Below are 14,581 nucleotides of genomic sequence, written 5' to 3'. Positions count from 1 at the left end.
AGTTCTTTGAGATTTTTCTGTTGTTGAAACACGGACACTGGTGGCAAATCTGAGGTTCCGCATGATGCTCTGTGCCAAATAAAATGTTGTTATAACTTGCTCCCAACTGTTCAAATAGGGTTTGTGCACAACTTGAGTGATTCTTAAGAGTCAGGCTATTTCCTGCTTACTGTTTGTCCATGGTTCCCTGGGCAGAAGAAGGGTTTAGAAAACTGATGACGACATATTGGTGCCCTGTTCTTGTACTGGTATCTTCTGCTTGTTTCTGAGATAAGGCACCATAATGAAAAAATAATTGTGTGTATGATACAGGGTGAATTAAAGAGGAGTTAATAAATGTAGCTTTCTTATTCTTTTCAAGGAATTGGTCTGGAACAAACTGTAACTTGTTTACTAAAAAAAAAGCTAATTTTTTCTTTTATATTGTAAATGGATAGTTGTATACAAACAACTTTCCTCATGAATCAGTTGTTTCCTTAAGAGCTTGAACTGGGATTATGTTGTTTAAACACAGTTGTTGGGGTGACGTGAGTGAGATGGTCAATAGTTTTGTGTCCCCTTACCATGCCAAATTATTTCTGTAGTTTACTGTTTCCCAAGAATCTCTTACTCATTGATTGCTTATGCCTTAGGTCCTGTGTAAATATTTATTAATTTGAATTAATTAATCTAATTATTTGGTTGATTTTTTTTTTTTTTGTCTGCTGAAACATCTTTTGTTTAGCATAGATAGTCAACATGTATATGTAGCATGTAGGATGGAAGTTGGAGAAATAGCTATCGATGTCGCAGCGTAGCCAGGGAAGAAGGGAGAATTGTCAAGCTGCCTCCATTTGCCCTTTAGCTGTCTTGAATTACCTTCTGTCCGTAAGTCTGGCCATGGAAACCACCAGTGTGTGTTTTGTAATGTCACATATCTGTTTGTAAGTCCCCCTCATTCTTTGCACCCATAATCTTGGCCCCTACTGGGCATTTACCGAGTTCCCCATGAAGCTCCCACAGCATCCTACATACTGAATTGTATTTGGCATCTACGGCAGCATGCAACTTCTCTAAATAATCCCCATCTTTACCATGAGACCCATCCCCTGCTTGCCCCTCATACAGTTGCTGCTTCTTCCCACAGTCCAACCAGCATCCTCAAACATTTATCTAGTCATCTTTTCCGTGACAGCCTAGAGTTGAAAGGCTTTCTAACTTACCTTGTTGCGTGATGGTTCTGATCCTTTCATATGCCTTTTCTTAGAGTAGATAGTAGTGTAATGTACTGTGCTTCTTTCTCTGAAGCAGAGTTCCTGCTGAGTTCAAAAGGAAAGTGGCTTGAGTAATGACTTATAGGTTAAACGGATAGTAAATGAATACAGTTTTATAGTCTTTGATTATGTTGAATGTTTTACCTAGGCTGTTGTAGACTTTAATTCCAGATGGCTGGGGAATAAGAAATTACTAAGTATTATTATTAATTATTATTAATACTAACTAGAACCAGCTTGCACTTTAAGTCTTAAAGTGTATGCAGCAGTGTAGAAAAAAAAAAGTAGACAAATTAGTTTTGTGTCACATGTTTTCAGACTTAATACATTTTGTGAATGTGTGTGCTGAAAGCTTGCCAGATTGTTTATTTTCATTATTCGTTTGTCTTTGTTGGCTGACCTCTGTATCCAGGATGATTCACTAGCGCTGGATCTAGTTTCTTACATTTTTACTTTACTGATAGAAGGAGCACATTACATTTCTGACATAACTTAAGCCTTGTAAAATGAACCAGTGTAGTTATTAATGGATTTCATCAGCTAATCTAGTGGCTTTAGAAAATGTCAGCATGTGTTGAATACAGCCCAGGCTTAGCTGTCTACTTCACATGCTTTTATATTCAGATTTAACTGTCAATCGGTGTGTTTTGAGTTGAATGTGCAACAGGAAGAATATGATTTTGAATAATTTCAGCATTGTTTTTATGTGCAAATGCATGTGTATGTTTGTACAAGGATTTTATGTGAGGATCTAGGCTTTGGCCACACATATGCAGGTAGGCGAAGGAAGCCACAGGGAGTGATAATTCTGCAATTTTACAGTAAGTTACAAAATACTGGTTTATTGTTTGAGCTTGTGAGTTTTACACTTGATAACATTTATAACACTGTTAACGTACTTCATAACACGTCTAATGAATTCCAGCAGTTTAAGGAATTTGCTGGGCACAGTGAGTTGAAATCTGTTGATTACAGTGGAAAGCAGAGACTAAGAAGAGTGTAATGGGGGACGCATGAAACCCTTGTCGTCTGTTCAGCAGAGCCTCAGCTTCAGATATTTTTGCAGTTGTCGATAGATCAGAGGCTCTACCATCATGGTTTTTACTTGCTATTTCATGAGATTTTAGCATACATCTACACTAGATAACTTTTTTTTTTCTTAGTGTGTTATGTTCAGGGTGCATATAGACGTACTAGCAAACATGATCTAAACCTGAAGCTACTACTGAGATGTGTTCTCCCTACCAGGTATTCCTAATATTTCCTTTTCGTGGAGTATAGTGATCATGTGGCCACCAGGTGACTCAGTTCATTTGGATGAAAAGAAGAATTTCCTATCAGTTGGCTGAATCAACTTAAACTCTGTGGACTCATGATCTCTGAATGCATGAGATTGGGGAAATGGGGACCAAAGATCAAGAGTGAGGGGAAGAGCGAGTCTGCCAGCTTTGGTGGCAGCTACCTCCTAGATTGACAGAGCTGAAACACCAAATTACATTTGCAGATTGCAGGAATGTGTAAACCAATTTAAGCAGCATTTTCCTCCCTTCCCCATGCTCATCATTTTCTACCTTGTGCTGTTGTAGCACACGTGTTGGTACAGCCATATATGAACTGGATTGGGAAAATGATCTAGCTGTGAAGTAACTTGAGCAAAAAATTTTTCAGATGGATCAGATCCCTGTCACGCTGCAATGGTCATGATAGGATGGGAACAGCTGGACATAGACAGGGAGCTTCTTAAGCAGACATTATTCTTGATGAGATGGATTTCAAACATAGGCACGCGTAGATAGAGAAGAGTGATTCTGGTAGAGAGAAATGGGCAGGCGTGTATCCTCTGGAGTTGAGGAGAGAGGTGACCAACAAAACCACTGATGGGGAAGATTTGAGATAAAGTTTCTAGAGAAAAGAAAAGTATCTGAGAGAAGCAGTTTGGGGAGGACATGTGGAGACACTTTGGCGTAAGAGAGAGGTGGGAGAATGATGCTGGAAGAAGGAGGACTGTGGAAGAGCAGTCCTGGCTTCAAAATGAGCTTTGTGGACAGAGTCTTGGATATAAATGGACCTCAGATTTTAGCAGCTTTCTGTTTACAGTAGCAAATAAGTGATATGATTTTTTTAAAAAAGTTTCTCCATAAAGAACGATGTAAAAAAATTCAAGGTAACATGCATGGTCAGTTTTGGGATCTCAGATTAATTGTGTGATGTTAAAGTTGCATAATGATGTCTTTTTTGCCTTGTGGGGTGGTGGTGTTTTGTAAGAATTTCATTTGGCGACCAGTGTAATAAGCAGTATATTCTTTCCATTAATTTTTATTCCTGGCTTAGCAATATTACAGGGAGTACATTTATGAATATATTTTGGTGGCTTGTATTTTCATTGGATTGCCTGGAATTTTTCTGATGCAAACAGGAAAGATGAATCAGTAGACTGAGATGTTTTGGTAGATGAGACAAATTCTTCAAAAATCAGTACTGAAGACTATTACTAATACATGTATGTGTGTTATACCTTTTACAAGGTTGATATAGCAAGAAAGAAGCTTAAAAGAACAAGAAAAAAACAGCTCCTTCTCCTTCTAGTTCCTCCAAGATCTTTCTCCTCTGATCAGCATCATCATATGTAGATTTAGACTTGAAGACACAGAATGTTTGCCAGAAGAAATCAGATGGGAACATTTCTAGATGGATTGCTTGCAGTTTTCTTCAAGTGTGTAGTGGTAAAAAGTTACATAAACTGTTATCTGGGGATTTGAAGAGGAAGGAGGACAGGGAAGAGGGATAGGAAATGGTAGAATAAGATAATTGCTGAGGTACTTTCCTCTTGTGTGTGTGTGTGTATGCTTAAGTGTGTTGTTTTGTGTTTTTTTTAAAGTGAAATAGTTAAGATTAAAGAAAGTGAACTAAAATGAATTTCAGGGTACACTTTAATGATATAGGGACTATCAGGGAATATAGACTTAAAGAATTGCTTGGGTGTTGGTTTCTCATTGTATCTCCTCTACAGTTGTGCTGTCGCAGTATTTTATAGGGTGCTCTGTGAACTGGGTTGGTAACATGACCCCAGTTTAAGTCCTATCCCCGCCACCCTATCCAACTACTGCTCTCTTCTTCTATGTAAATTTCTATGAACTGCAGCTTTTATTTTCCTTTCTGGAGCTAAATCTCTCTCTCGTACAGGATCTGAGTTTCCCGTCTTGACTCTCCTCTGGCTGCTCTGGCGTGCACATGCATGTTGTAATGCATAGAGAATGTCAAACTTGTGGCTCTTTCTTCTGTCTCTGTCACTTTCCTTTACGACCCTCCCGATCTCTCTTCTGTTGTTAAACCAGTAAAATTGAAATATTGATTGAAATATTAAATTGCAGTTTTGTTTTTCATGCATTTACTGTAGTTACTGTCTGAAGAAAGAATGCCTGGGCTAGCAAACTTTTAAGCCGTGGATTTGTAGCGAAATGTAACTTCTCTTAAATTTGTTTTTCCTTCTTGATGAGCCTGCAGGAAAACTGATACATTTAGGTACATTGTTGCATTTAATTGTGTGAGAAAATTGCATCTCAAATATCCTATTAACTAAAGAGTGTTTTTCACCTTTTGATTTGTGCCAAACTGCTGTTGGACGAAGATTAGTAATCAATAAAAATGAAAGCTGACACTGTAAAATGATTTAAAATAAAATTGTTAATCATAGTTGCTGAGAAGAGTATCAAAATAGATTTTACACTTCAAATTACTTTCATTATTAAGCTTTCCTGATTTTATCCCCCCCATCATTCCTACTTGTTTTATCAACTACAGATGATTTACTAATTATGCTTAGCTAAACTGCATGAACTGAATTGAAGAAGGTGGTCCCTTCTGCTTGTGTAGGTAGTGCCTGGGTCAACATTTGATTGATCAGTTCAGTTTTCTCTAGTTGTTGTGCCTAGTCAGTGATTTGCCTCAGTTTTGTGACACGTTTTGCTGCTGAAGTTTCAAAGTCAGATATTTTTGCTTGTTTCTATTAAATTTAGACTGTTTTAGTAAACTTAGGCCTTAATATAACTTCCTGCATTTTCCACACTTTTCATAATACATTTAGTGTTTTCAAACATTAAATATGATAAACTGAAATATAAGTGTATATTTGTTTAATTTTAATTCACAATGATTTATCTGGGTCTGTCTCTTTTATTCTTGTGTTTCCTTTGTTGAACTATCTGTAACCTCTCATTTTCTGATTCCAAGATTTACTTCTACCATGCCATTTGCAGGAAAGAAGCTGAGAATTAACGGCAAAGTTGAAGGGCAGGTTAACTTTTTAGCTTAAGGCATATAAGTAAAGGGGTCCAAAAGATTATTGATAATATTTCAGTCTTTTGCCCTGCTCTGCCTTTGTACTTCTTCAGTCATAAACTTCTGGCAAAAATACTGTGTTTTCTTCATGCTTGCATGGTGACAACATAAAGTTTAATGAAAACAAAAACCACATAACACCAAAACAATTGTAGTTGTGATAGAATTCAGTTCTGAACTGGAAAATAATTAGTTTTAAAAGACAGTGTAGGTTTAAAAATAATTTTGTTCTTCAAAATGTTTTAACTCATCCTGGCTATTAGCCAGAAAAATTATAGAAGAGACATTTCCTTTTTTCTCGTTGTATATATCTTTTATGTTCAATTTTGGTGTTACAGCTTCAGTAAAATTAGTTTTCTGCAGTCATGTAGCTTTCCATAGTGAAGTGAAGACAGCTATTTAAATATGTAAAATGTGACTGTGATTTCCCCAAATTGTAAAGTGAGACTTTAAGACAGATTTAAATGTGTATTTTGGAATTCTCTAGGTCTCAGTATAATTAACTTCTGTTGTTTTGCGTTCCTTCTCTTTACATAAGAAAGATTTCTTTCTGTTGTAGTTGTGATGGTGGATTTTGTGCCATGGATTCTGTTCAATATATATATTTTTTTCTTTTCTTTACAGAAGACCAATGTTTTGGATGCTCTATGGGGAGATGCATCTTTGACATGGATTATGTGTTTGGTCATCTTCTACAGCCTGAGGCAACAGTGTGTGTGCTACATATGATAGAAGAATTAATTGTGGGAAGAGACAAGCCCAATGGCTATGTCACAGTAAGAAGCTGGTTTAAAATGTTTCTATTTCATGCCAGTAATCCAAGGCTAGGAAAGCCTAGTAGCCCAACAGTCAAAAAGTTTACTGTTTTTTAAAACCCGGTTCAAAAAGAACAAGTAGTCAATGTATATTTTACCATGTGTTCCCTGATTATTTGGCACTGAATCTTTTATTACACTGAAATCATGGTGTGAGGATTGGTAGACAACGGCCCACCCCCATCCCCAACACACATCCAGCAACTAAAGACTGTGTCAAGATGACCTCTGAGGAAATGACAGCGTCTGTTCTCGTCTCTGTGGTACAGGGTAAAGTGATACCCGCTCAGTCAGCTGGAGATGAAAATACTGAAAATGCTTTGGACACCAGTGTTATAAAAAGACATACTGCCAGTCCGGGAAGGCAAACCACACGCGCTCTCTCATACTTACACAGACTTGAAGAAGAAAGTCTTCAGGGCTCAGTGCCCAAAATATTCTCTCTGGCGAAAGAACAACTGACTAATGACAATAGTAATGAAAACTTTTGGGAGAGGAACAACTCCATCCCTGACTCAGTGGAATTTCTTAACATAAACTGTAGCATTGTACAGAAAAATTACAAGAGCAATATCGCCTGCAGCCAGGTGTATAAATCTTGTGATCCTTTAGCACGGGGAGAGGCATGCCTGGAAACTGGAATTCCTGTTTCACTGGAAAGAGCCATGCTTGCTGAAATTCAGTTGAAAGTGAATGGACCTTCGTTAAGAAGCCAGACAGCAGTAAATAAGAATGACAGCAATGATACTGATGAAGTGGCCTTTTTTCACTTTCATTGTGCTAGTGAAAGGAATATATCAAGGGCTTTGTGCAGTTTACACAACGGCTTCATTTTGGATGACTGCTTGCAGCCAGTAAGTGTTGGCAATGGTAACACCACTGGTTCCCCAGCCTGCACTTGCAGATTAATGGAGTTGACAAATAATTGTAAGAATGAAAATGGGCAGCACTTGTATGAAGATGCTTTAAGGGATAAGTATTTATGTCTGGAAAGAGCACCACGAAAGGTTAAAGTGGAGTGCTCAGGTCACAACTTCTGTGGAAATAACTTTGCTGGAAGAATGCCATCAAAGTCCTTTCTGAGCCATTTTGAAGACTGTAATGATAACTGTGAAGAAGAGCTGGAAGATGATTTTTTTAGAAACAAAAAGGAACGTTCTACTTTATTAATAAGACGCTTCTGTAAAAATGATAAAGAGGTTAAAAAATCAGTTTATACTGGAACAAGAGCAATTGTTAGGACTTTACCTTCAGGGCACATAGGAACCGTTGCTTGGAATTATGTTGAGCAAAGGAGAAACAACAGTGGCTTGAAGCTTTCTAGGATTACAACAGAACAGCTAACTATAATTCAGTCCTTAATAAAATGGGAATTTAATTCCTGTCTTGAGAAGTCTTTATGGTATGAGGTAAGCTTTTCATAGTGTTGTTTCGCTTTTTTTTTTTCATAAAAGTTTTGAAACTCTGATGACCTTTTCATTAAAAAAAATACCTTCGACTAGTAAACACTTAGTAACACTGAATAGGATATTTCACTTAACCACGTTGAACCTCATGTTGAATGCTGCTTTTTAGAAGAATGTATTCTCATCCTTTAAAATTCATTTTGGTTTAAAATAGACATGGGGTAAAATGTATGATTTTATATCTGTATAAAATTTATACATACATATGTATGTATATGCATATAAAATGTATATAGGTATATATTTATACACAGATGTATGTATTAATTTATATCTCGATATATATCATTTCTATATAAGAATGTAATATACCTATATACAGATATAAAAATATATACACATTTTATAGATATTTATATTTTAAATAGAAAATGTATATAATATGCGTTTATATTTATACATATATATGTAAAAATAGATTTATTAATATATATTATGGCTATACGTAGTTGAATATATATGGCATATATTTGTATATAAACATTTCATGGCTATATTAATGATATAATAATTCCATGGGATAAACTGTGTACAATGATAAGTGGCAGTATTAGATCACAGTGAAAAATTTCCTTGCTCTAAAAAGGAAAGCATAGTATTTTCCCTAAGTTATCGATATTTATAATGCTTCTGCACTTGCAAATGATGTTAAAAAATTATGTGATAGTTGAATAATGTATGTTAATGTGCTGATATTGCCCTGATTTGTATTCTCTTAAATTAGATAACACAAAAAATTCTAAATTTAGAATGAAATCATGAATGCATAAATTATTATTGTAGAAATGACATAGCACATCCTTAATAAATTAAGTTGTAAAACATTTTCTGTGATGGTAGAAATGAAATTGTTGTCTGTGGAATCTATGAAAGAGATTTTGACCATTGATTCTCAAGGATTCATCTGAAATGTGACTACTGAGAAAGGCAGGCCAGCAGGATGATCACAGCAAGAGAAACTCTGTCAAGAAGAGTAAGAAGAGAGGTTTACTGAGCTTACCAAAAAAAGGAGGTGTGATTTTTTTTTTTTTTTTCTGTTAAAATGTGTGAATAAGCTCTAGGGAGGGGAAAACGACCAAGGTAAAGGAAAGTGTGGTCAGATCTAAGCTATGCTTATAAACTTATCCCGAATAAATGTAGATTGAAAACTGGAAGAAATTTCTAGCAGTTAGTGCTCAGACTCTGCAACAGCTTTCAGTAGGACTGAAATGGAGGAAAGCTTATTTGTATAGAATCATTTAGGTTGGAAAACACCTGTAAGATCATTGAGTCCAACGATAAAATTGGTGAAATGGATTATATGAAATTTTGTCAGTGATAACAGAAGACTGGACTTGGTGGCTCAGGAGCTCCATGACAACTGTGCCCTCCAGTAATATCCTCATAGCCTTCCAGGAACTAGTATTTTTGCATTTAAATAGTTAAATAGTTAATTGAAGAGTTGTCTGAACGTATGTATGTCAGGTTTTTGTACTAGGTTGCAAAGCTTTGTGGTGCTCTTCATTATTGTGATATTCACTTTACCTAGTCAGCGGAAGAACAAACTTGCTGGTACAGCGCATCCCCTGCCTGGTGCGTGGTGATGCTCCCATGAGGAGATGAATATGAGCCGTGTGTTTACAAACATGATAGCTGCTCAGTACATTTGTATTATCATTATAAGCTTTTTTTGGGGAGAAAAGGGAGAAGTTTTTGTAACTGAGGTCTAGCATAATTTTCGTTTTTTATGGGTATGAAAAGGGAAGGATGTGTTTAGGTTTCTTCATTGGGCATTTCCAATTCTACTTAAGTTCCTTAGCTTTTAACATGCGCGCCTTTTTCACCACTTTCCACCACTGCTGCATAGTACTGAATGTATAGCATTTTGGGGTGTGAGGGCTTTAATTTTAAGATTTTTTTGTAGTACATAAAGAAACTCAGAAATAAATGTAGTAAATGCTCACTGAATAATTATTTAAACAGGAAAATTTCTGTCTACAAATGAAAAAAAGATTAACAGGCAAAATAAAGCACTCTGCATAATTACAACGCACAGAATGTTTTCTCATGGTCAGGAAACAGCATGTTTGTAAGTCCTTCTTCTTCCAAATAGTGACTACAAATCTTTTTCTTCTTAACAACCTCTGTATTTCATATCTTTATGTATAATATGCGTCAAGCATTCTTAGCATTATTTGTCTGTTATTTTAATGTCAAATATTATTTCTGTAATAATATTTCTGTGTGTTTATGGCTTATATTATGAGAATTATGGATTATTTTTACACAAACATAGAAATTAACTCAGTGGATGTGACAAATATATGGACCTGTTGAACATATGCACTGGGTTAAAATAATTTAATGAATTATGAGCATTTGTAGGAAGCTTTCATGCTAATAATCAAAGGAAGAAGGAGAAAGTAGTAAATGAATGTGGTAATTTGTTCTTTCTTTCCCCTTATCTCACCCTTTGAGCATGCATTCTGTTTGGAACAGCTAAGTGAACAGTAGTTCTGTTCTTCAAGGGGAAAAAAAAGTTGGAGAAATTAAGTTTTCATAGCAGTACTGGTGTAACATGGAACAATAGAGACCTTTATGTTTTAAGTAGGAAAATGTGGGTCTCAATTGTGCATATCCCTTACATAAAAATTCTAGTGCTAAATAGGAGAGGCACTGAACTGTTGTCTTGCTGAATGTTTTTTTCTTTTTTCTTTCCCTACATAGGAAGGTGGGGCTGAGGCTTTGGATTATATAGAAAATACATGAAATTATATATTTTTAAATGTAGCATATGATTACTGTTTATAGGTATTTTATATGCAGATTTAGACTCCTTTACTCTGGATTTAATGTATATGTTGTATGAAGAGAGATTTTTATGTTATTTTTTCTAATTTTGCATGTAGTTTATGCAGCTATATACAGCGCAGCACTTACGCTTATCAGATGGATGTGTGTAACATGGCTGTTGTATCTATTCATGAGAAATTTTCTTGTCCGTGTTGAAACAGTGCAAGCCCCTCACATTAGTACATATTAAAGATGTCACAAATGCAAAGAATTTGCCACAGAAACAAATAACAAGAGTGCAAGCTTTGGTGTTTTCTTTACTTGGCCTGGCACAATGTATCCACTAGTCAGGTTCAGCTCAGCTGCATCATATTAGCAATCTGACTGATTACAAAAGTCAGAGTGTCTGGAATCATTGAACCACCTGTGTCTGTGAGATGTTAGGTTCATAGTGCTGAAGTATGCTGCTTTTCTTCCTGGTATGATGGTGTTTCTGTAGTAGTGGTAACATTGTATTGCAAAAATAACTAGGTCTACCAGTGACTAAGGTATTAAATTTGAACAGCTTACTAGACTACCCTGGGGTGATTCTCTCAAACCAGGTAAGTGACCTCAAGATCTCCAGATGACAGCTGCAACAACATAGTTGCAATGCATAATAGCTGAATTCTTTAGTTAAGCTTATTTTGTAGGCATCAGTACTATCTTTGCTGTATCATTACATTCCTGATGCCAGTAGTTTGAGCTTCAAGAAGCTGGCTGCTTAACTCTGCTCAGATAGAAGTTTGCACACTAATACAATTAAAAAAACCTTAATTGCCTCCACATCTGTTTCCAGACAGAATAATGATTTTATTATAGATTTATCTCATAGGAGTGTTTCATAGTTAATTTAATGATTTGATATAGCAGTTCAGCATCTGTTAGCATCAGGTATTTTTTCCATGTAGTGTCCATAGTGTTTTTTGTGATTCATGTGTAAAATCAATGCAATGCAGGATTTTTGATTATGCATGGCTAATGTACGGAGTTTTATATTAAGATTTCTTTATTTCCATAAAGTTGAGCTGTAGTCAGTTGATGGCATCTGTTAAAAAACATTTAAGGAGAGGAAAAAAGATTTGGAGGTAAAAAATTTTTACTATCCTCTTTTATTAATGTGATATCTAAAATAGTCATCTTGGATAATATTTTTAAAGAAACAGAGCCAGGCACAAGTAGTTTTCTGTTTAAATGGTATTTGACTGAATATTTTTTTGGTTTAGAATTGATTATTAATTCTGAATACATTCAGAATTAAAATTAATATTTTGTAATTAATATAAATGTTATTTTTAATTCTGAACCTACAGAGAGCTCAATTTTCTCCTCTGACCCTGGCAGAAGTGTATCAGCAACTCTAGTCAGTGTATCTTTCTGTTGCAGGCTTTTCTGGTGTTTCTGAAAATATAGATAGATTGAGTATTTCACTGTCAGCCACAGAAATAACGTTTGCTTTGACTGTTGTGCCATCAGTTGCACTAACTAAACACAGGAGCACTTTACATCAAATGCTAACATATACTTACGTTTATGAACAAAGGAAGGGTTAGTAATGCTGTATGTTCAGAAGAACATTTTGTTGATTGCTTTTCTGAGGTGTTGGATTAATTGTAACTTTTTATTGTCAATATTTTGTTAGAATGAATAGTATAACTCTTTTTTTTATCTAGTAGTATCTTGGAAGATATATTTTTCCAGTGTATTCCAAACATAATTTATGTAATGAAGAGGCCTATGTTGATTCTTAAGTAGTGAAACAAAAACTTGAAATCATCTGACTTATGCTCTGTGCTAATGGTGATAATAATAATAAGCATAAGAGTCCTTGTGTATGTGCTGTATTTCACTCAGGTGACTGATCTGATTTGGTAGAACAGACACAAAGCTTGTTGGAGTGGCCACGTGAAATCACCTGGCAATAGGAGTCTTACTAGTGAAGTTATTCTACCAAAGTCTGTGAGATTCACAACCCACAAAACTGCCTAAAAAATAAAATTCTTACATGCTTTCACTTCTCAGTTCTTTTTAATTGTTTCTGTAGGAATTTCAGGTCTAGATTTGCTGTGATATCGTCTTTCAGTTAGCATTATGTGGTTTTCCCACAGGTTTTTCCTTCTTGCTCTGTAATTAAAAAGATAGAATTCTTTCAATGGACTTCTGCTCTCTTACCTCCCAGTTTTGCATGCATACCTAAAATGTAACACTGCTCTTTATGCTAAACTTTATGCTGTACCTTTTTTTAAAAAAAAGATAGTTTGCAATTCTATATTGTGGATTACAGACAAATTTGGGGTGTGAGATTTTTTTCTTTTTCCACTTTGAAATAAAATTTCTAGTCCAACACACTGAAAGGAATTTGCAGGAAAAAATTACATAAAGCAAATAATCTGCAAGTGCTTGGGGTTCTCCTCCACTCTAACAATGATTTTTTTTTAATCCGACTGTGCATGAGTATTTTGCCTGTTAGTAATTTGTCATGTTTTTAGATATAAAGATTTATATTCATATGTTAAAGTAGTTAGTAGGTATGGATGAGCTGTTTTTTTTTCTACCTGGACTCTGTGTTTCTTTTTTTTTTTTTTTTTCAAGAGTTGCAGTCTTTTGTTTAAAGAAAAAAGTTCACGAGCAAAACTGGCTATTTGGAAAAAAAATCAGGGAAGCAAAAGAGAAGCCAAATCGGCATGAAATTATGTTTTCCCTTCAGTAAGTGCTGTAAAAATAAATTGAACTTTGTTAAATGAAGCTCTATACTTATATTTGCTTTGGGTTGAGTTACTCCAGTTTTAAAGGCTAGCTTTAAAAATAGAAAATTTACCCTCTGTCAAGAGAAGTAGTCAGTTTTATTACCATAATGTATGATAGAGTTAGAGATAAATCTCTTAATACTTTGTATTATTTTGTAGTTACCTCATAGCTTTAACAATTTTCGGCCAAATTATGAACAATAAGTTTTAGTTGTGAGCACACTTAGGTATTTAGAGCCAATAGTGTGGGAGTCTTGGCAAGAGTAATGTGTTATGCCTTCAGTTTTTCCACATTTTCTGACTTTCCTTCTAGTGACTGTTCATTAACTGTAAAGAAGCATGAAGATCTGTTTTAGAAAATCTCCCTGCAGCACATTAGAGTTCATTTTAGAGTGTTAGAGTTGGACACTCTTCTAAATTCTTTCTCAGTTGAAACTAAGTTATCTCTATTACCTATATGAACTGTTGAAAAGTTTGGGTTGTTTACTCTGGTATGAGTGACTAAAAACTGTGCCGTATAAAGACCACTCTGTTGGTGAGTGAATAATTAAAATCTGAATTGATGAGATTTCATATACATTTTAGTTTATCTTGCTTTTCTACAGTCTTTCAGGATCTTTTAAAAAGAAAGTTTTCTAAAATGGAATAAGCTTGGATTGACAATAATTGGTAGGCATACATCTTATCGGTATGAAATTTCAGGAAGGATTTACAGGAAAAATCTCTACTGTAAAATTATACTTGCCACAATATCTAAGGCATCCTGCATGAGATATGAAGCTATTTGGTTTCTCTATTTGTGAAAAGTGATTTTGGTATAGTATGGTTGTGAGCCTCTGGTCACAAAGAATTTTGCTTGAAAATACAGACTGCTGACAGCTTAAAAAAAGGAATAACAATTGAACATAATACAGCTGTTAGGTGCTGTGCAAGTACATTTGAGCTGGAGTATCAAGGGAAAGGAGAGCTCTGAGGGTGCTCCCACACCAACCAAAGCTAATTACACCAGTGCAGCTGTTGGAACCAGCGTGACTGAGGGCAGTGTGACAGCATACAGCTTTCATCAGGAATGTCGGAAGTGGGGCAGCCCTGGAAACATAAACATTCAGCCCTGCTATTTGTAACTACTTTCTTCTTTTTTTTTTTTAATT

General features: G+C 35.3%; 1 protein-coding gene across 6 annotated transcripts in view; it reads left to right on the top strand.

Annotated features, from left to right (window-relative positions):
• PLCE1 (phospholipase C epsilon 1) overlaps nt 1–14,581 on the top strand; it is a 174,606-nt gene that overhangs the window by 20,147 nt on the left and 139,878 nt on the right. For 5 of the 6 annotated variants that reach the window (XM_068397336.1, XM_068397333.1, XM_068397332.1 and 2 more), the window contains exon 2: nt 6,216–7,815. In XM_068397336.1, coding sequence (XP_068253437.1) covers nt 6,628–7,815 — 1,188 coding nt within the window. In that variant the 5' untranslated portion in view covers nt 6,216–6,627. Of the gene's footprint in view, nt 1–6,215; nt 7,816–14,581 lie in introns of those variants that run through there. The other variant, XM_068397330.1, reaches the window with a different exon arrangement.

This window comes from Nyctibius grandis, chromosome 4, assembly GCF_013368605.1.
Source record: "Nyctibius grandis isolate bNycGra1 chromosome 4, bNycGra1.pri, whole genome shotgun sequence".
Lineage (NCBI taxonomy): Eukaryota > Metazoa > Chordata > Aves > Nyctibiiformes > Nyctibiidae > Nyctibius > Nyctibius grandis.
This window is presented reverse-complemented; position numbering and strand designations above follow the sequence as displayed.